Source organism: Mesoplodon densirostris, chromosome 10 (assembly GCF_025265405.1).
Source record: "Mesoplodon densirostris isolate mMesDen1 chromosome 10, mMesDen1 primary haplotype, whole genome shotgun sequence".
Lineage (NCBI taxonomy): Eukaryota > Metazoa > Chordata > Mammalia > Artiodactyla > Ziphiidae > Mesoplodon > Mesoplodon densirostris.
The window spans coordinates 105,488,290-105,508,925 of record NC_082670.1 but is presented as its reverse complement, the minus strand read 5'-3'; the positions used below and the strand labels follow the sequence as shown (position 1 = coordinate 105,508,925).

At 43.6% G+C, this 20,636-nt stretch overlaps 2 protein-coding genes across 6 annotated transcripts in view; one reads left to right on the top strand and one right to left on the bottom strand.

The window, feature by feature from the left end:
* Nucleotides 1-8,805, bottom strand: part of IFT122 (intraflagellar transport 122) — a 70,330-nt gene extending 61,525 nt beyond the window's left edge. For 3 of the 4 annotated variants that reach the window (XR_009533649.1, XM_060111597.1, XM_060111596.1), the window contains exons 1-3: nt 8,659-8,805; nt 1,916-1,982; nt 536-620 (exon numbers count right to left, since the gene is read on the bottom strand). Coding sequence is in view for 3 of the 4 variants with exons in the window: in XM_060111597.1 (XP_059967580.1) it covers nt 536-620; nt 1,916-1,982; nt 8,659-8,699 (193 nt within the window). In the remaining variant the exon portion in view is untranslated. Of the gene's footprint in view, nt 1-535; nt 621-1,915; nt 1,983-5,522; nt 5,583-8,658 lie in introns of all 4 variants that reach the window. The other variant, XM_060111598.1, reaches the window with a different exon arrangement.
* A 174-nt stretch (nt 8,806-8,979) lies between these two features.
* On the top strand, nt 8,980-17,576 carry MBD4 (methyl-CpG binding domain 4, DNA glycosylase). Of its 2 annotated transcripts, none has more exons than XM_060109600.1 (8): nt 8,980-9,267; nt 10,590-10,820; nt 11,230-12,083; nt 14,457-14,528; nt 14,606-14,740; nt 15,341-15,490; nt 15,974-16,077; nt 16,987-17,576. In XM_060109600.1, exons 1-8 carry the CDS (start codon nt 9,179-9,181, stop codon nt 17,062-17,064), a joined length of 1,713 nt encoding a protein of 570 aa, XP_059965583.1. In that variant the 5' UTR covers nt 8,980-9,178; the 3' UTR covers nt 17,065-17,576. The 2 variants fall into 2 exon arrangements, with proteins under 2 accessions (XP_059965583.1, XP_059965582.1); XM_060109599.1 differs by having other exon boundaries at nt 14,454-14,528; nt 16,987-17,575.
* Nucleotides 17,577-20,636: the final 3,060 nt, after the last annotated feature.

Here is a 20,636-nt window from a genome sequence, read left to right as displayed (position 1 = left end):
CCAGATGCTCAGTCGTTATTTCCCCGCCTCGCCACCTTCAAGTCTTTGCTTGCCTGTCCCCATCTCAATGAGCCACCGTGACTACCCTGTTCAACACTGTACCCAACGCCCTGCCCACCCAGCACTCTCAATCCCCCTTATTCTGTCCTACTTTTTCATCTTCCTAACGCTTACCACCTTCCGCCGTACTGTTCAATTTACTTATTTACCACGTTTATGGTATGCCTTCCCTCGTACTCTCTCTCCTTCCCCCACACCCCCCCACATAGATAAAAGCCCCATAAGGGAGGGATCTTTGTCTTGCTCTCTGAAGTATCTCAAGCAGCTAGAACAACGCCTGACACGCAGATGGGCCTCAATAAATACTAGAATGACTGAATTGAATTGAATGACTGAACTGAAGTCTAAGAGACTAACTATCTTCCGAAACTGCAAGCTGTACTTGAGCCCACTCAACACGACGAAGGCACAGCCAAGGAGAGAAATGAGAGGCTGTGAGGCCGTTACAGACACTAAATCCAAAGCAGCCTCTTACCATCCTTCGCATATGCCACACAGTACACAGTATCTTTGTGTCCCTTTAGGGGCTGAAGTAACGTGCCATCAGACGTGTCGTAAACCTGGCAAAAAAGAGACAAAAGTACAGATTACCCGCGTGGCATCCATTAGTCAGAATCCCTGCAGGTTGCTGATGCTATTTTTGTTGTCAAAACAACACATTTGTCAATATTCTAAATTTGCACCGAGTAAAAACTGAACCAAGAAACCAGAAAGAATGTGACTTAAAGTTGGGAAACCCAAGAAGGAGAGGCTCTGATTCTGCCCATTACATGGCCGGAAGTGTGCCATTAATGCTCGAGAAACAAAAGTTCACTCCGTGAAACTTCTCTACACAGTTCACTCCCCTTGCATGTATTTCGATATAGGACCAAACAAGCTAGGCCCTCCCGAATAGAGCCGGCACGAGCTAGCCCTGCCCTACTACCAACATCACAGAGACATGTTTCATACTTGCTACCGAGAGTTGGAAGTCACAGACCTGAACTCTGGGTTTGCATATTGTAGGGAGTGTTATAAAACCCATCTGTAACGTGCATTTAGGATTTTATAGCTGTGTAACGTCTATAAATATGGGGAGATTTAAAAAACACACCATCTGAGAAATAAAAGCAAAACCCTCCAGATACGGTCAGTGTTGGAAAAGATAACCTATGGGAAAAACCTAAAAGGATTTGGATTGTTTACCCTGGACAGAAGAAGTCTGCTGAACAATTTACCCACGGCTTTCAGATTATGTAGTTACCATGCACAGAATGGAGATCAGGCCGTCTGCATATCTCGAGACAACAGAGCAAGAGGAAGCGGACTTACGCAGGAGGAAGGGGAGATCATGCAAAGGGTTTTAGGTCAAACATAAAGAGTTCTCTGAAAGTTACTTTTATACACTGGGACAGGTTCCAGAGACAGCTTACGTTCTTTGAAAATATGAAAAATAGGACAGCATCCATATGGAATTGTTTAGGAAGGCCAGTGCCTAAAAGCTGGGGTCAGGCTGTCTGGCTTCTCACGGAGGGAGCCCCTTCAGGCCTGTTGTTTGAATTTTTCAGGGGGACAAAATGTGAACTGACAACAGCTCACTTTCAAAGGCATTTTAATTATTTTGAACTCTTTTGTGGGTGTCTCAAAGTAAAAAGGGAAAGATTAATGACTCCAAAGGAGGTACAGTTCACAGGTTCCTATCTGATAGACAGTTTACCTACCTGTTTTAAACAGCCCATTTCCTTTCCTATTAAAAAATAATGACTGGTTTTTCCACCTTGCCTTTTTTATCTTAAAAAAAGGGTCAAATTTCAGAGCACTTACAAGAGGCAGAGGAAAAAAAGCACTTAAAAAGGAAACTCAGACAAAATCCTACCAGTAATCTGTTTCCTGCAGCCAAAATCAGTTGGGTTCCGTCGGGCTTAAATGCGAGGTCATATACACTAAACAGGAGACAAGACAAGACAAAAGGACAATTAGGAACCAAAATGATGAGGTCTGCTAATGGCCAGGAAAGCAAACTTTATTTCCATTACGAAGCACTGATTGTGTATGAGGGAGAAAAATAATGGCTAAGAAGTGCATTTGGTTGCAAATTCCATTCAACTACCACACCTTCGATCACAATTCACTTGGCAGTTAGCTGTTGTGTCCCAATTTCCACCTGTCCAGAAGCCAGACACCAGACATGATTCAAAGAGTAAACAGTGGAGGGCACTACCTCATCTAATAATACCATAAAGGCTACACGAACTGAGAGAACGTGTGAGGGTTAGCAAATCCACAGGTCTCTGAAAAAGTTGGTCATTTATTAAAATATCATTACTGGACTTCCCTGGTGGTCCAGTGGTTAAGACTCCACGCTTCCAATGCAGGGGGCACGGGTTCGATCCCTGGGTGGGGAAGTTCCACATGCTGCGAGGCACGGCCAAAAAAAAAAAACACATTACTCTTTCCAATTAATCAGATACTGATCAAGTGGCTCTGAGGTGCTAGGAGCTAACAGATACAAGATGAGTAAATCACAGACCCTCCCTGCCCTCAAGGAAATTACCATCCTGAGGAAAGGTGATGCTCAGACACCCACAAAGAATCACATGTCATCAATTGTAAAGCACACCTTTTTTTCACATTTGAACATTTCTGATGTTGGGATGTGTCTTATAATTAATGATGTGTCAGTTTAACAGGCAGGATTTTTTGCTTTCTTAGTCGTATGTAAAATAATGATATTTTACAATCAGTGACCTCTTAGACTGGATGAAATATAGAACAATACTGTGATAGAGGCTTTAGGAGATACATTAAAGCATATACTGTAGGATTCCCAGAAGTGGACACAGTGTTCGGATTTGGAGAGGATCAGATAAAGCTTCATGAAGAATTCTGAGACATGCAGGAGGAGACTGGGTAGGCGCAGCATTTCAGGCACAGAAAACAGAACAAGCAAAGACAAGACAGTGGGAATAGCAAATACCTAAATAACCTAATTTGACTGAAACATTTGGCTATGTGCAAGGCAATAGGGAGCGATAAGGCTGGAAAAAACAGGCTGGAGCCGTATTACAAAGATTCTCAAAGGCCCCCAGGCAGAGGATTTCATTAGTTCAGGTGACCCTAGGAAGAATGTGTCGGACAGCACTGCCAAGATGGCCTATTGTCAAAGTTGAACCCAGGATAAATTAACCTGGCGCCTGTGAGTGATCGAAAAATACACACCCTGTAGTATTCCCTGGCAATCCAGGGGTTAAGACTCCACAATTTCATTGCCGAAGGCGCGGGCTTGATCCCAGGTCAGGGAAATAAGATCCCGAAAGCCACGTGGTGCGGCCAAAAAAAAAAAACACACCCTGGTAACTACTTGGAGCATTTACCACAGACACCCGATGCTGAGCTCTTCAAATGCATTATTTTATGCTGTCCTCACAACCATTCTATGAGGTAAGAATTACTACTCAATTTTGTGGTTGAGGACACCATGGTTCAGAGAGGTAAAGTATCTTGCCCAACATCACACAGCAAGTGAAAGGGCCAGAATTTTAACTCAGGTCTGACTTTACAGTCTGTGCTATATGGCCTTCCACTCTCCTGAATTACTGTCAAGTATAACAAATCTATGCCACCCTCAATACTTTAACAACAGTGACTAATATTTATTAAGCACATTTATTTACATGTGTGCAAAGTACAGTTTAAATGCTTTACATGTGTTAACTCACTTAATTTTCACAACAAGCTTATATCTGTTTTGCAGATGAGAAAACTAAGGCACAGAGAAGTTAACTAACTTGCCTGAAAATAAATTGCTACTGAGTAGAGGTGGAGCCAGAATTCAAACGCAGGCAGTCTGACTCTGCAGCCCAAGCTCTAACCACTACGCTTGTGGCCTCCATTCTAATTATTATTTGCATATGCCATAGTTGACCAAATAATTAGCAAGAGTCTCCATGTTTCATCAGCAGGAAAAAAAAAAAAGTGTTTTCATCTACTCAAGGCATCACACATAGAATTCAGAGTTCTTATATAGGCTCCATTGACCTCAGAAGCTTCCTTTAATAAAAATAATTCTTCACATATATTCAAGAGTTAAGAGTTGTTGAAGAGTGTAAATTTACATGATCTCATTTGACCTTATGCTAACATAATGCCTCAGACAGGCCAGGCATTATTGGTCCATTTTTACTGATGAGGAAACTGAAGTACACAGGAGAGTCACCTGTCTGCTGTCACACAGCTGGCTGATGGAGAAGCTGGAACACGACGATTGCTACCCCTCTCCAGTTGGGCATCCCTCGTGATAGAAGCAAACACAAACCCTGAGTCCTTCAACTTCCTCGCTGTTACATGGTAACAGACCTGAGCCCTCCCGTCTCTCGGGCTTTCTTTCTCAGAACCTAGGGGACAACGTACTGGGTGCATTTCACACTGCGGAGAAGCAGGGCGTGAGAGGGAAAAGCCGGGGGGAGCTGGGGCCAGAAGGGCTGACCTTCGGCCTGAGCTGTGGTCCTCACCTACTCAGCAAGGCTAGGGAGCTGCCCTCCCGCCTCGCAGGGTGCACAAGCACCACCTCCTGTGGGGAGCTGGTGAGGCACGAGGTTTGGGAGGGGTCTGCACCTCTCTTCCACAGTCATCCTGGTCGTGTGGCTCCCTTCCTGCCTTGTACATATCTGAGCCCATCAAAGTGGTTCCCGTGTGGCTTCTTCTTCACTAGGATCATTTTGGGCTGAATTATTAGCAAATCATTTCTGAGCATCTCACTTGAGCCAAGTCTTTAGCTACCTTCCTTTCAGATGTGAAAATTCATTTTCTCCGCATTTCTTGAAGTTTGCTTTTCTAAAGTATAACATACATGTCTGATTTACCCCAATCAAAATTCTTATTGTACTTAGAATCTGTACAATTCAATTTAAGAATTATATAACCTTCTGTATTTACACTGTTTCAGATACTATCTTATCCCCTTAATTACAGTCATATGCAATTTCAGGGTAATGACCCTATTTTAGACATTTGTGGACCCATAGTACATGGCATTGTCCTAGACACAAAATGAGTATAACTGACAAACTGACAAGATTTTTATCTGGAACCCCTTGGGCTTTACTTACATCATAAGATCACAGAAACTTTCCCAAACTATTGGGAAAGACCCTAGACCCTGTCATATAGTCCAACTCCCCTACCAGGGCAGGAATTCCCTATTGATGGATCCAGCCTCTGCTTGAACACTTCCAGGGCTGGGGAGCTCACCCATCTGCAGACAGTACGGTAGGATGGCTCTCTCTCCCCACCTGTCCCCTTTTATGAAAAACGGACATTGTCAGATGCCATTGCAGAGAGACAGAGGGTGAGTCCTGCAAACTGTCCTCTGCCAACCCTGTGCCCACCCCACTGTAAACTGAAGTCTCAGGGTGCCTCTCCAAATCCTGCACAACCTGATCCAGCCCCCACTTACTTGATTTGAATCTTAAGCAAATTGTTACCTCATCAAGTCTCAGTTTCTTCATCTGTAAATGGGGTAACAATTCCAACCTCACAGGCTGCTGTGGAGATTAAACAAGATAAGGCATGTAAACACTGTCTGGCCCACAGCTGCTGTGGATGACGGGCAGAGCAGATGGCAGCCTGCCTGGAATAAGGCATCATGGTTGAGGAGAACCTAGAGCACTGCTTTGAAGGGAGACAAGAAGGAGCTCAGAGAAGAATAAGAGAACATTTGGGAAGGGCCTCTGGACAGGAAAATGGCGTTTTCAGCTGAACTGAAAAGCATACATTTAAATCTTAGCAAAAGGGGGCAGGGTGGGGCAGGGGAAGGACCACCTAATTAAGTGCACAATTTGACATGGAAGGTAATGGGGAGTCACTCTGGGTTGATGAGAGGCGTGGTAACGGATCACAGCAACAGGACTCAAAAAAGAGAATTCCTGCTGCTACACAAAGGTTAGACGGAAGCAAAAGAGCAGACCAGCAGGCGGAGCTGGTTCAGTGTGGAGGAAGAATCTTTGACATCTGGGGTTTTGGAGGTCTACTATTTATTTTTAGAGTTTTTTGTTTTGTCTCATTCTGGGCTATCCGCTTGCATATGTAGCTGCCATCAGTATTGCTGGTCTCTAGAACCCCTAAAGCCCCTACACTAGAATAGCTGTAATGGGCCAAAAACCAAATGACCAGTCTTCATTCATCATTCATTCACTCACCTCTTCATTCATTCATGAATACCTCTATCCGTGAAATAATCATAACAACCACTGTCTAGCCTCTAGAATAAGGCTTGGAAATGAGTAAGACATAGCCATTGCTTTTAAGGGGTTTATAGACTTCTGGGATCAACAGTTTCCCATAAACTCTTGCACTAGACAGACTCTAAGTACCACAAGAGAGGAATGAACAAAATCCTATGCCAGGGGTTGAAAACTGGGAGCCAATCAGGCTATATTTGGCCAGCAAATGTTTTGTTTGGCCCATATGGTATTTTATTTTGGTTTTGTTTTTTTTTGTTTGTTTTTTTGTTTGTTTGTTTGTTTTTTTACAGATTAGGTGCCAACATTTAAAAATTAGGACATTTCACATAAAAACCCAGCTCCCTGGCTTCTGGTGTAAACAGGAAGCTCTGAGCCACGCTGGGCCAAATTCCTGCAGGCTGGTAATTGGCAGAAGCAGAGCAGCTGCTGTCCCTTTCAGTCGGAGCAGGCGCTCTCCAGTCTGCCACAGTCCTTGCCACTTCTTAGTATCTGACAGCAAAATCAAATGCTCAGCTGCTAGCTATCAGCAGCTTGTGCTATGAATACTTTTGTAACAGTTAAGAGAAAAGTTAAAAAAAAAATTTTTTTTTTTTACTCAAATCTCTATTAAAAGTAGAAGTGAGGGCTTCCCTGATGGCGCAGTGGTTACGAATCTGCCTGCCAAGGCCGGGGACACGGGTTTGAGACCTGGTCTGGGAAGGTCCCACATGCCACGGAGTAACTAAACCCGTGTGCCACAACTACTGAGCCTGTGCTCTAGAGCCTGCAAGCCACAGCTACTGAAGGCCGCACACCTGGAGCCCGTGCTCCACAACAAAGCCACAGCAATGAGAAGCCCTCGCACCGCAAGGAAGAGTAGCCCCTGCTCGCTGCAACTAGAGAAAGCCCACGCGCAGCAACAAACACCCAACTCAGCCAAAAATAAATAAATAAATTTATTTTTTTAAAAAAAAGTAGAAGTGAAAGATACAGCTGTAGGGCTATACGTTTCAAGAAGAGTGCAATATAGAAAAGAAGAATACTCCTAGGGAAAACAAACAATTCCTTGTGTTCAAGGTGCAAATAAGCATCTCCCATTTACGTTGCCTGCCTGATTCCTGCAGGCATTTGAGTTTGCAGCCTCTATAACACCAGGAATAATTAATGCAGTGGCTAAGAGCATTGGCTCTGGAGTGAGGAAGAAAGCTGGCTCCACCACTTACTCACCGTGTGACCCTGGCAAATTATTTACCCACTCTGTGCTTCAGTCGCCTCATATGTAAAACAGAAATAAGTGTAGTACCTACGTCAGGTACTGTTGTGAGGTGACAATGAGATAAAAGATATGAAGTTCTTAGCCAGTGCCTGGCACAAAGTAAGCATTAGCTATTACTGGTGCAAAGTACAAAGAGAGCGACCATCTCCAAACGGAGGCTTAAGGATGTTTAGGATTTCACCGTGAGGAGATGAAGGCCTCACACAGAGAGGCCGAAGAAAAGACAGAGAGGGAATGGCTCTGTTCCAGTAGCCAAAGCAGAGGCTTCACAATTAAGCTGAAAAGATCATGCAGGAAGTTTTGAAAGTCAGGCTGAGGAGAACTGCCCAATAAGTCAGTATGCCCCCAAATGTGTTGTTATATGATGGATCTGGGGGACAAAAATGGAATAGGACATTAAACAACGTTGAATCATAAAGTGAGAAAGTCATTCTCTTTCGATCCTCTTTCAAACCTTCTAACAAAACACAGGAGAAATTCTTGCTCTGATGCTATTCAACTCAAGCACCTCTCCAACCACACTTGCTAAATCTCTAGCTCTAGAGACACTACACCTGAGGCTCAGAGGTTCCCTAGCAACAGTATCTAGCTACAACTTGTTAACGCCGTTTTGTTTCTCCCTGCTTTAAGTTCTACAGTTATCTTACATTTACAGCAATTGCTACTGGTTTTCATATACGGTGTAATAAAGTTTCCCTGTAGAATGTAAAAGCATGTTTAAAGGAAAATAAGTGAGACAATTTAGAGAAAAGGTCAAGTAAACAAGAGTATTAGGTAACACGCGGATGCGGCCTAAGTTGTGAAGCTGGAAAACACTGATGAGCCCAGGATGGATTCTGAGTAAAGGAACGACAAGGTCAGACTGTGATTATGTGTAAAGCTGCCTCCTCAGGCCACTACCTCACGCGTGGTACATCCCCTTGCTCCCTCTCCAGGCCTCAGTTTCTCCATCCGCAAAGTGGTGGGAAGGCGACCCTGCAGTCGCCCAGAGACGGGACTCAGGGCCCTCAGCCCAGCCCGCAGGCCCGTTACCCTTGGCAACCACCAGGGTTCACGCCATAGCGCCCGCCATCCCCGCTGGGGCTCAGCCTCCCGCTCCTCCCGGGCTGCCCCGCTCCTCACCACTGCTCGGCTTTATCTCTCCACGTCAACACGGCCCTCATAGCGGTTTCCCTCACGCCTCGGGCCCCTCCTCCCCGCCTCAGCAACAGGCCTAACTCCGCGAGCCACTTTGTCTCCCCGCGCTACCCCGGCAACGCACATGCGCAGTGAGCTACGCGCGAGGCAGAGCGTTCCGAGTGCGCATGTCTACAAGGGAGGGCTAGAAAGAAGGAACGGGAGGCTAGAAGGCGTCCTCATATCTAGGACGCTCGCGATTGGTCGGAACGGGAAGGGGGCGGTGCGTCTTCCTCGACAAAGGACTTGATTGGCTGAGCCGCGGAAATGGCGGCTGTGGTCAAGGGGGGAGGCTGGAAGGCTGCTGAGCAGTCGGACAGACTCACTGCTTCCATCTTTTCGTTCCATCCTAGAGTTCCGAGCTGAAAAAGCTTCTTTTTCGCCTCTTACTCCGCTCCAGACCCAGAGCGACGCACCCTCTCGGCTTATTACTGCAGCCGGAGCCTGCTTGAGGGACACGTCTGGGATGGAGAGTCCGAGCCTGGGGGACTGCGGAGCTGCCCCCTCTGTCATCGCCAACCAGCGCCTAGTCCCCGACCGGCCGTGTGACCTCCGGCAAGTTATTGTCCCCTTTCGGGCCTCAGTTCACCACCTGTAAAATGGGAGCGGGAGAGTAGAAGGTGGGTGGGCCTTTCTTACCTAGGGTGGATGGACACTTGGAGGCCGGCAGGGTTAGTTCCTAAGAAAACAGGGGCTGGAGTACTGAGTACTTGTGTATGTGCGGTGTGGGGCTAAGATGATTTACCTACTTTTTTTTCCCCCAAAAAAATGTGATTCTCGGAACTACCTTGAAAGAGGTATTACCTCCTTTTTACAGATGGAGAAAGAGACTGACAGGTTAAGTAACTTGCCCTTGGACCTCATAGGTAGTAAATGGCAGAGCTAGGATTTGAACCCAGTCTGTTGATTTTAAAGTTCGTGCTGTTTTCACCAGGATTCAGTTTCCTTATCGCCAAAATTGTGAACAGTATAATTTCTTAAGATCCACCCAGATCCCCCAAATTATTTAACCCCGTATTGCATCAGAAGACTTTGATTCTAATTCTAGTCAGTCACTGGCTCATGCTTTCCCTATTTGTAGAAAAGAAGTTGTTAGACATGTCTAGAGATGTCTCATCCAATTTTGAAAATGTAAATATGATTTAGTGATTAGGATACACTCTACTGAAGTTTTTCAACAATAGTAGAGGGGGAGAAGTATTAGAGCAAGATTTATTAGACCTAGGTCCTGGAATCAGTTCTGCAAATAACTTAATCTTCCTGTCACTCAATTTTATCAATAAAATGAGAGTAATCCTTATCCTACCTACCTCAAAGGTTATCGGATCAAGAATGAAAGAGAGTTTGAAAATTCTTTATCAAATGTTCTTTACCTTTTAGAGGGTTACAACCTCTGATGAAAGTAATAGACACTGTCCCCCCACCGCCCCCAAAATGCACATATATATAAAAATTTTACCTCACTTATTTCGGGGGGAGGAGGGTGTCTCACTGACTCATTTAAGCTGTTCTGTTGATCCCCAGGTTAAGAGCTCAGCTATTGGTTCATGTTTTTAAACTTATGCCAAGTGTCACCAGAAATTTCTATAACAGAGCTATTCAATGATTAACAAAAAAAAATTTTTTTTTCTAGCAAGTAGCTTGAGCTTTTCATTGTGCAGAGATTTCCAACCCTTTTTAACCATGTTGGAGGACAGGAAGATATTGGAGAGGAGGAAGATACTCTCATAGAATGACTGAGCCATACTGATTTTAATCTCTCCCATAGTCCAAATAGTCCATGTGGTTCCTTCTCTGTTAGTTATGGACTGAAATTGAATAAGCAGAGTGAAATTAATTTTAAATGAGCTAATCACTTGGAGTTTGTTTTTTTTCAGGGAGGAAGACGTTGCTCTGGGATCAGAAAGAGTGGGAGAAGATGAGAAACAAATGGTGATAAAAAGCAGCAGTGAGTGTAATCCCCCGCTACAAGAACCCATTGCTTCTGCTCAATTTGGTTGTAGCACAATGACAGAGTGCCATAAGCCTGTACCATGTGGATGGGAAAGAGTTGTGAAGCAAAGGTTATCTGGGAAAACAGCAGGAAGATACGACGTATATTTCATCAGGTGAGCATGCAAGATGGTAAAGGTAGTACAGCCAAATAATTTTGTCTAGACAGGTGGTAGGAAAGCATAGCAGGAGTTTTGGCTTTTTTCTGTTTTTACCATAAAACCATTACAGATTCTGTTCCTTCACTGTCACTGGTTACTTACATCAGGTGATTTGGGGACAAATACTTACATTTTCTTCTTCTGTGAATGGCTACTGGTAAGGTTGCACTTAAGCTATATTTGTAAAATTATGTTCTGTTGTCACAGAGGAAACTATTTTAAAGTATCACTTTTTAAATTTTAAATGACAAATGCCCACAGCAAAGTTTGGAAATGATTAATAAAAAATCCGAAATGTGGTCCAGTTTTTTTTTAAGTCACTTTTACTAACTAGCAATAAGTTTTCTTTAATATCATTTTCTAGCCCACAGGGACTGAAGTTCCGATCCAAAAGTTCACTTGCTAATTATCTTCACAAAAGTGGAGAGACTTCTCTTAAGCCAGAAGATTTTGATTTTACTGTACCTCATAAAAGGAGCATCAAGTCAGGATGTAAAGACCAAAGCATGGTAGCTCTGCCATCCCAACTGCAAAACGAAAGTAGCAATTCAAACCGGAGCCTCAGGACACGAAGCAGGTGGAAAAAAGATGTGGTTTCTTTGCCAAGTGCTAGTTTGGAATTGCAAGATAGCAGAGAACTCTCTAACCTTACTTCCATTCATTGGCTTTTGAAAGAAGATGATGGTGTTAATGATGCTGACTCCAGAAAGGTTAGAAAGTCCAAAAGAAAGGTGACTGTTCTGAAAGGGATTCAAATTAAGAAATCTAAAACAGGGTGCCGGAGGAATCTTCCAGATCCTGTTCAAAGTAATGGAAAAAGAGCATCTGTGTATAATAAGGCAGCAGATGCTGAAAGCGAGCCTCTTGCACAAGAAAGTCAGCTTGAGAGAACTTGCTGCGTCTCTGATGCCAGAGCAAGCGACAAGACCCTCACTGTTACCAGCGAAGAGGAGAGGCTTGGTAAAGAAAAATCATTGTGTTCAGGATCAGATTTTGAACAGACCACTTCTGGCATCATAAACAAATTACATTCAACCGAAGAAGCAGGACACAACAAGAAGTGTGAGGGTACCTTTTTAGAATCTGAGAAAATAAGAACCAAAGTAGAAGTTGGGGAGAGGAAGGAGCATTTGCATATTGACATTTCAAAAGGTGGCTCTGAAATGGACAACAGCTCACAAACGGAGAAAGACTCTACTTCTGCGAAAATACTTCAAGGTATTCAGTGCACTAAAGTGCTGTTAAACATGTGATGAGGATTTTGCACTTCATGCCTGTACCCAGTTAGCATGTGGGAATAGAATGGAGAAGTAGGGCCAAATGTCAGATACATTCTACCAGTTGGTCCTAGTGCCTTGTGTAACCGATATTTAAGCCCCTTTGTATGGCAAAGAAACAATCAGCTGGCTACTGCCCCCAACAGAGGACAACTGTGCCATTAACTGTTGCTACCATCCTGGTACAACACCTGGGACTCTCTTCAGCAGTGCTCTCCCTTCTTCCCTTTTTTCCAGCCAATAATCTTACAACTTTAGGGGAAATAAAAAGGTTTCACTTGTGAAAAGATTTGGGGAAGACTCCTCTTATACATAAACTGGTTGAGAATAGTCAGTATCTTCTCTTTGCACCCCTCCTGTTACTTATTACTGATGTGTGACTTCCAATTTAATTTTGTATATATCATAGTCATTTTTATCTTTGATTGTAATGCTTCTCTAAAATGCTTTAGAGCTCTAAATAATTCAAAACTGTAATCACATAGTTCATCTATTTTTTGTAATATGCTCTTAATACAGAGTTTAGAGCTTAGCAGTTTTGCCTTTATAATACCTCAGTGAATAAGAGAGGAAAGAAAGGAGACCTTTCAGCAACCCTATATTAGTTATTCATTATGCCATTATGGTATGATGAATAACTCCTTTAAAGAAGAATAGTAATTTTACTTAAAGTCCTATGGAGAGACAGCGTGGACAAATTAGTAGAGCAGGTGGTTAGAGTTGGTTCCTGCTCTTGGTCCCACTCATGATTTTATTATGTCTTTGCTGTGCCTGGAATTTCTCTACCTTGAACAGAAGATGACCACATACACCTAGGAACTACGTAAAAATTCTCCAATGTGTCCTTTAAAGACCTTGAGCTTCCTAAAGCCTTGAGGTTTATGTAGATTTATTGCTAGTAAAATGGGCAAATAAAATATCAAAAACACCCTTTTGTGACTAAAATGGAAGTATGCTAGTCATCCTGTGCATAAAGAAGTCTAGTTCTCAAACATAAGTACGTTTACTGTAGGTGATAGGTATCCAGTGGAGTAGTAAAGACTTTCCCAGTGCCTTAGTTAGAAATTGCCACGTAAATTGAGCTTAGTCTCCTAGTAATAAAAGAGGCTAGTCGGTAATTATCTATAGGAACCCACAGAAGAAGTTATCAAGTAGGTAGTAAGAGCAGTTTCCTTTGTTCTGATTCTTTTTTAGTTTCCACTGGGCTTTGCCTATTCAAACTAGAATAGCAAAAAACACTAGACTGATTATCTGGAGATGTGGATACTTGTCCCAATCTATAGTCAATCCCACTATTGTTTTCAGATAGTTGCTTAATTTCTAAGCCTTAGAGTCTTCATCTGTAAAACACGGGTAATAACCCTCACCAGTCCTGTTTTTCACATCATGAATATTGTAACGTAAAATGAGAAGTGAAAAAGATGGCTTCACGCTAGACAAATACAAGGTATTATTAACTGACATTCAAATTTAGAGGGTATGGCTATAGGGAGTATTAAATGTGATGATTTTAGAAACTTGAAAGCCTAATAGTGTTGGTCAAAGAGTCTGTTAAACTAAACTTCCCAGCAGATAGTGGCCTTAGGTGTTCTAAGGTCCAAATCTTAGGCTTTCCTGCAGGTTCTGTTTTATCTGTATCCTTTTTGTTTGTTTGTTTTTTGTTTTTTTTTAGTAAAAGTATTCACTGCAGAATATTTGGAAAATATGGAAAATTAAAAGAAAAGAAAAATTAGCAACAACCATTATACCATTATGCCATTTTGGTTTATTCTAATATCTATCACATTTTTTTCTTTATTAAATTGGGATCATATGTTGAATATTGCTTTTTTCACTTAAAAATTAATGACATGGGAAAAATTCATGAGGTAGTCTCAAAATATTTTAATAACCACATTGTACAAATGTCATACTTTAAAATATTCTATATTATTTCCAATTTTTCAATGTAGTGAACTCTGTACAAAAATCATAGAGAACTAGTATAATAGTGGTTAAAGGCATGGACTCAGGAACCAGACTGCCTGGATTAGAATTTCAGCTCTTGACACTTACTAGCTGTGGGACCTTGGGCAAGTTACCTAGCATCTCTGTACCTCAATTTCCTTATTTGTAAAGTGGAGGCAAAATAGTACCTACCTTGCTCATAGGTCATTAGTAGGATTAAACTGGTGAATTTTTGTGAAGTGCTTAGAATAGTGCTAAACTGAACGTTTTGTAGTAGTAGTGTGTTGTTGTTGTTTGCAGCCCTGAATATCTCTTTAGGCTAAACCATAGATCCTGTAAACAATGTTCACTCTTTCCTTTTCAGAAGACGCCATCCCACAGACACAAATAGAAAAAAGGAAAACAAGCCTGTATTTTTCCAGCAAATATAACAAAGAAGGTATCCCTTTTCCAATCAGAAAAGCAGACTTTAAACCTATTTCAAGGGTTCCCCTCTAATACAGTGTGTTTGTTTAGTTCTTAGTCCCCCACGACGCAAGGCCTTTAAGAAATGGACACCTCCTCGGTCACCTTTTAATCTTGTCCAAGAAACACTTTTCCATGATCCGTGGAAGCTCCTCATCGCGACTATATTCCTCAACCGGACCTCAGGTTTGTGGATTCTTTTCATCTTTGTCTTAGTAGAGACAGTGTGATGAGGAGAACTGATCAGGAAACCTGGTCTCAAGTGTGATTTTGACCTCAGGTAAGGCCTTCTTCTTTCAGTCAGTCCTCAAACTCTTCACCTATAGACTAGATGACATCCAGCAGCCTTTTTAGCATTAAAGAGCAGATTTTCATTTATGTTCTACTTCCAAATTGCTTTTAGTCATCAATGAAAATCCGTTACTTAACCTTCCTCCTCTCTGTGTCATGTATAAAAGCATTTCTTTTTCATTGGATGCTTTCTTTCATGTCACTGGCACCTTATGTTCTGTATGCTTTTACACTAGTTATATGAAGATCTGATGATTTAAAAACCAATATCATACAGGGCCAGGTTTTGGCATAATTTGGACTGTTAACCAAATTGGTTGATGGTGTTGGGCTTTGACTCTGAGAGTGGTTGCTGATTTAGGTAATGTCTTCTCATCAGTGGTTTAAGAAGAAAGAAAAAAACTCTCTATATGAGATTTCTAGTTAAAGAAGTACATGAGCCTAAAATCAGCCCATCTGGAGGCTTGTAGTCATGTAGTTACTTTTATTTCCTAGGCAAAATGGCAATCCCTGTGCTTTGGCAGTTTCTGGAGAAGTATCCTTCAGCTGAGGTAGCGAGAACTGCAGACTGGAGAGATGTTTCAGAACTTCTTAAACCTCTTGGTCTCTACGATCTTCGAGCAAAAACCATTATCAAGTTCTCAGGTACTTTCCCATATACCCAAAGGGAAAAACATAAATTGTGCCTATTTAAGAGAGCCACACCTGACAGTTTAATGTCCTCAGTTGCGACATTAATAGAGGTCATTCAGCTCAAGCACTGAAGGCATTTGAAGATAGTTCGCTTGCCCCAAAGTGCAGTCTCCCGCTGACCCAGGTGATAAATCCTTGCCCAGCACCAGGTCAGGCCGTGTGGGCAGGATTAGAGGAAGAAGTCAGTGAAGCAGAAAGTCCAGTTGACCTCAGGGACATTACCCCTGCCTCGTTAGCTCAGCACAAAACAATAACGGTTAGTCAGTGGCAGACAAGCAGGTCAGACGGGGGTGGTGGCTGCAGGAATTCAGAAGAAAGCAGCCACAAGTCAGGCTGTTAGGAGAGATTCTTCCCCGTCCTTTTCTCTTGTTCCTCCTTTTCAGGGAAAGTATTTTCCTAGAGGCTGACCTGATATGTGGGGTGTTGTATTCTCAGATGAATATCTGACAAAGCAGTGGAGGTATCCAATTGAGCTTCACGGGATTGGCAAATATGGCAACGACTCTTACCGAATTTTTTGTGTCAATGAGTGGAAGCAGGTAAGGCCCGTCTCCGGCACATTTTGTCTCTGAGGCAAAGTAAGTCCACCACTATGGTTAAAACGATTTCTTGGACACACAGTCACAACCAGCTTTGTTCCAGGCTTGAGGGGCACTGGTGGCTTGGGGTTATTGACAGCAGGAGAGGGTCCATAGATTTCCCCAAGTCCACAAAGACTCCCTGGTCTCTGACTGACCTCCACTGGTTTGCCACTTCTAGCCCTCTTCCTGTCATTTCCATTCACGTACTGTCTCTAGGCCTAATGTGGTTTTCCTCCTGTCACAGTCATACTCGCCTTCAAAAGCACACCACTGAAGGGAAGCGGGCAGGTGCAGGATTGGAGTGCATGCTTGTGGGGTTTCTTCTCGTGGTCTCAGACTATTTTTGTGGGAGGTGGGTCCTACTTCGGCTGCCCATTCTATTGAGTATGCCCAGCCCATGGGCATCTGGGTGGCATCCTGGCAGCTGATAGGCACTGCCACATAGCCTGTACACTGCCCTTTTAGTCTGTGACTTGCCCTAAAGCATTTAGCTGGGAGGTCTGGCCAAGTCCATTCCTGCTTCACCATTTACTGTGACCTGAGCAGTCCATTTAACTGTCAGGGTCTATAACCTCCTGGAAAATGGCATATTAATACTTGACTCATGTTATCACCACCCTCCACACTGAGTCCCATTGAAGATCAGTACCAAATTGGAAAGTACTTTGTAAACTGTAAAGGATTGCTTTGATGTAAGGTATAATTTTAACTATTCATGAATCTCATTAGGGTAAAGGTTATCATTTTCAGGTATATTGTCATAAGGTACTGTTCCCCCACCATATCTTTAAAAAGCCAATTTTAAAAATGTATTTCTGACTAACTTACGTAAGGCCTCTGTCTCCTAATGTGTTGTATTTCTTCCAGGTACACCCTGAAGACCACAAGTTAAATAAATATCATGACTGGCTTTGGGAAAATCACAAAAAATTAAGTCTATCTTAAAACTCTTTGACGTTTTCAAGCTTGTTTTTATGCATTGCTTTGCACTTCAATACCTAAAAGCTCCACTAAGCACAACCGCCTTTCCAGGTGTATAGATTCTAATCAGCCCAACTAGAAACCTAATGTGTGTGTTCTTTTTTTTTTTTTTTTTTTTTTTTTTTTGCGGTACGTGGGCCCCTTACTGCTGTGGCCTCTCCCGCTGCAGAGCACAGGCTCCGGACGTGCAGGCCCAGCGGCCATGGCTCACGGGCCCAGCCGCTCCGCGGTATGTGGGATCCTCCCAGACCGGGGCACGAGCCCATGTCCCCTGCATCGGCAGGCGGACTCCCAACCACTGCGCCACCAGGGAAGCCCTAATGTATGTCTTCTTAATGTGTGTACCACCAGAAGATCTTCGCTTCTGAATGTGCAATGACATGTTCTGAGATTTAAAAAAAAAATAAATTGTTATTTGACAGCAATCCTAAAAATGTATATGACTTTTCCAATAATGAAATGTGATTTGAAGTTTAAAAAAACTTTCCTCAGTTATTAATAATATGAAGCAAATTTCTATCAACCTTGCCTGAGGGAAGATTAGACCTCCCGTTGTCCTTCTGTAGAAAATATCACACAATTGTTATATGAAGAAGCAAAGAGTTTTCAGCCACACATGTCAGAAAAGATATGATAGGGTAAATTAGGCAGTTAATTAATAAAGTATATTAAAAAACACTAATCTCCAAAGAAAAATAAGATTATTTTGTCATGATGTGACCTTGATGACTGTCTGCTGGCTTTTAGGAATTGGAGATTTGACCATTTGATAACCTAATGTGCATATCTGCCTGTAGTTCTGTTGCAGAGTGTTGGCTTCTGACTCAACGCATTTACCTTGATCCCTATGTGAAAACCTGAGCATTTACCCATCTCCCATCTTCCAGCTGGAGGACAGGGCCTTTTAAGTGTTATGCCATTTTTAAAACAGGTATTATAATGGTATAGCTCAAATACTGAAAGATTTACTTTAGAAGGAAGTCACAAAACAAACAAAAATCTAAGTTATTAAATCTCGATTATCCATTGTCATTTTAAGGCATAATTTGGAAATTAAGTTGATTGAATAAATGAAAAACAAATTGTTAGGGAAACTACCTTTGATGTAGGGTAGAGTGTGAACAGAACCAGGATACAGTGTGCTGCAGAGCTAGTTGGTGGTTTCCACTATAGTGAGTGAGATTCATTTTTTAGAGAAGGATGGATTTTGACCATCCTTCAAAATCCAGGAACAGGAAAACTGACCACACACATGCACACTTCCAAGGCAGACATCCACTTCATAACCTCCCATCACGTTTTTATTTAACAGATATCAGAGTAGCATTCACTAAGTGCAAAGCTCTGTGCCAGGGAGGGGCACAAAGATGAAAAGGCTCTGTAGAGACCCTCATGGGAGAGAGAAAGGGACAAGCAATAATGACAGGTAACAAAAGGGGTAAGGTGTGGGGACAGGGTGCCCAACACTGCAGCGAAGAGTCCAGAGGGGCCCTTGCAGCCCTGGCCATACCTGGGGTCAGAGGGTAGGGCAGGCAGCAAGCTCAGGGCATCAGGTGTGGCGTGGCGGTGGGACCTGCTGTCCAGTCCCGGCCCAGCATCTCCGTCAAGACTGTGGGCCTGCGGGTGCAGCAGGGGAGCTGTGCAGCAGCCAGGCAGGGCTTTTCCCCTTTCCTGCAGGTGAGGTTGCCTGGCCTCTGTATCTGTTTCCTCATCTGTTGAGAACGGATCAGTGGTACCTACCTCACACAATTATGATTATTAAGTTAATGTATGAAATTGCTTAAATGGAGCCTGGCTTACAAAAATGCTACATTAATGAGGCCCATAGGGATGGTCTGAGTGACGACCTCAGTTGTTGAGAGGGTCACAAAAATAACGCATTTCAGTAATGTTGGTACCTTATGCAGAGTAAGCAGTCAAGTGTTTGGGTCTTTTCTAACTTCTTTATTTGAGACAAAATCCACATAGCATAAAATTGATTTAACCATTTTTTAAAGTGTACAATGGTTTTTAGCACATTCACAGTGTTGTGCAACCATCATCACTAACTCCAGGTTATTTCCATCACCCCAAAAAGAAACCCCTTACCTGTTAGCAGTCAAACCCGACGATCCCTCCCTCCCCCAGCCTCTGGCAACCACTCGTCTGCTTTCTGTGTCTATAGATTTGCCAGTTCTGGGCATTTCTTACAAATGGAATCATATAATCTGTGGCCTTTTGTGTCTGGCTTCTTTCACTCAGCATATTTTGAAGGTCCGTACGTATTGCAGTATTACCGACCCAGGTTCTTAGACTCTTTAATCAACAGAAATTGATAAGAGGCCAGATGAGAAACTCAGGCAAGGCTTTATTGGGACTAGTGCTGCGGCAGGACGGAGTGAAAACAAATAACAAGTTCCCTTGCTTGCTTCTTGGGTGGAGGGGGGTGAGCAGGTCCCTTAAATGGGGCAAGGGTAGAGGCTGACCCATGGGTCGGGCTGGAGGGGGGGCTTAGGTGGTCTGCCCAGCCCCCTCGTGGTGCTGTGTGCAGGGGGCATGCGCAGTACCCTGCTTTTGCTCCCCACACCTCAGAAGCGGCAGTTGGGTTTTGGTCTTTTTGTATCTTGTTGTTCATAATTGGCCACAACTGCACATATGTACAGTTATTTTTCATCCCTTATATAGTTTCTTACTCGAGGAGACACTTGTCCAGGTGTAAGCGCTGCAGCAAAGGGTCCCAGGTCCCAGCCTGTCTCAGCAGCATGTGTCAATACCTCATTCTTTTTTTTTTTTTTTTTTTTTGCGGTACGCGGGCCTCTCACTGCTGTGGCCTCTCCCGTTGCGGAGCACAGGCTACGGACGCGCAGGCTCAGCGGCCATGGCTCACGGGCCCAGCCGCTCCGTGGCATGTGGGATCTTCCCGGACCGGGGCACGAACCTGTGTCCCCTGCATCGGCAGGCGGACTCTCAACCACTGCGCCACCAGGGAAGTCCCCCTCATTCCTTTTTATGACTAAATAATATAACGTCGTTTGGATAGACCACCTTTTGTCTATCCATTCATCAGTCAATGGACATTTCAAATACTATTAATACTCCAGTTTTCGGGTTCTATAATTCCAAACCATGGCACCCTGTCTTTCAGGGACAAAGCATACCAAAAACACTGCCTCTATTTGGCCACGACTCTTTCGGGTTCCCTCTGGAGGAGGGAGCGCCTGTTCTTTGGGTGAGAACACAGCTCTAAACATGTAGAGACCTGCTGAAGACCCTACGGCTTACAGGAAAACCCGGGATTTATTACTCCAGATTCAAGGGCCACTGGGCCAACCTAAGAAATCCTGTCTTTTGCGGAGCCGGATGCTCTGCACCATTTCCTCGCGACCCCTCCCAGGACCCTCGAAGGGAGCAAGACTGTCGGGGTCTCCCGCTCGGGCGGATCCTCTCCCCGCGGGCCTCCGGCCACGTGGCGACACCCAGCCAATCAGCGCGGGGCGTCCGTAGTCTCGGCAACAGTTGCGTCCGAGCTCTGCAAGTCACGGGTCTCTTGTAAACTT

Bases quoted from the DNA above. Each gene is read 5' to 3' on its own strand.
- MBD4 (XM_060109599.1), top strand. From the start codon at position 9,179: ATGGAGAGTCCGAGCCTGGGGGACTGCGGAGCTGCCCCCTCTGTCATC. The intron at 12,084-14,453 runs GTATTCAGTGCA...TTTCCTTTTCAG, and splicing joins TTCTGCGAAAATACTTCAAG to AAGACGCCATCCCACAGACA. The intron at 14,741-15,340 runs GTTTGTGGATTC...TTTATTTCCTAG, and splicing joins ATTCCTCAACCGGACCTCAG to GCAAAATGGCAATCCCTGTG.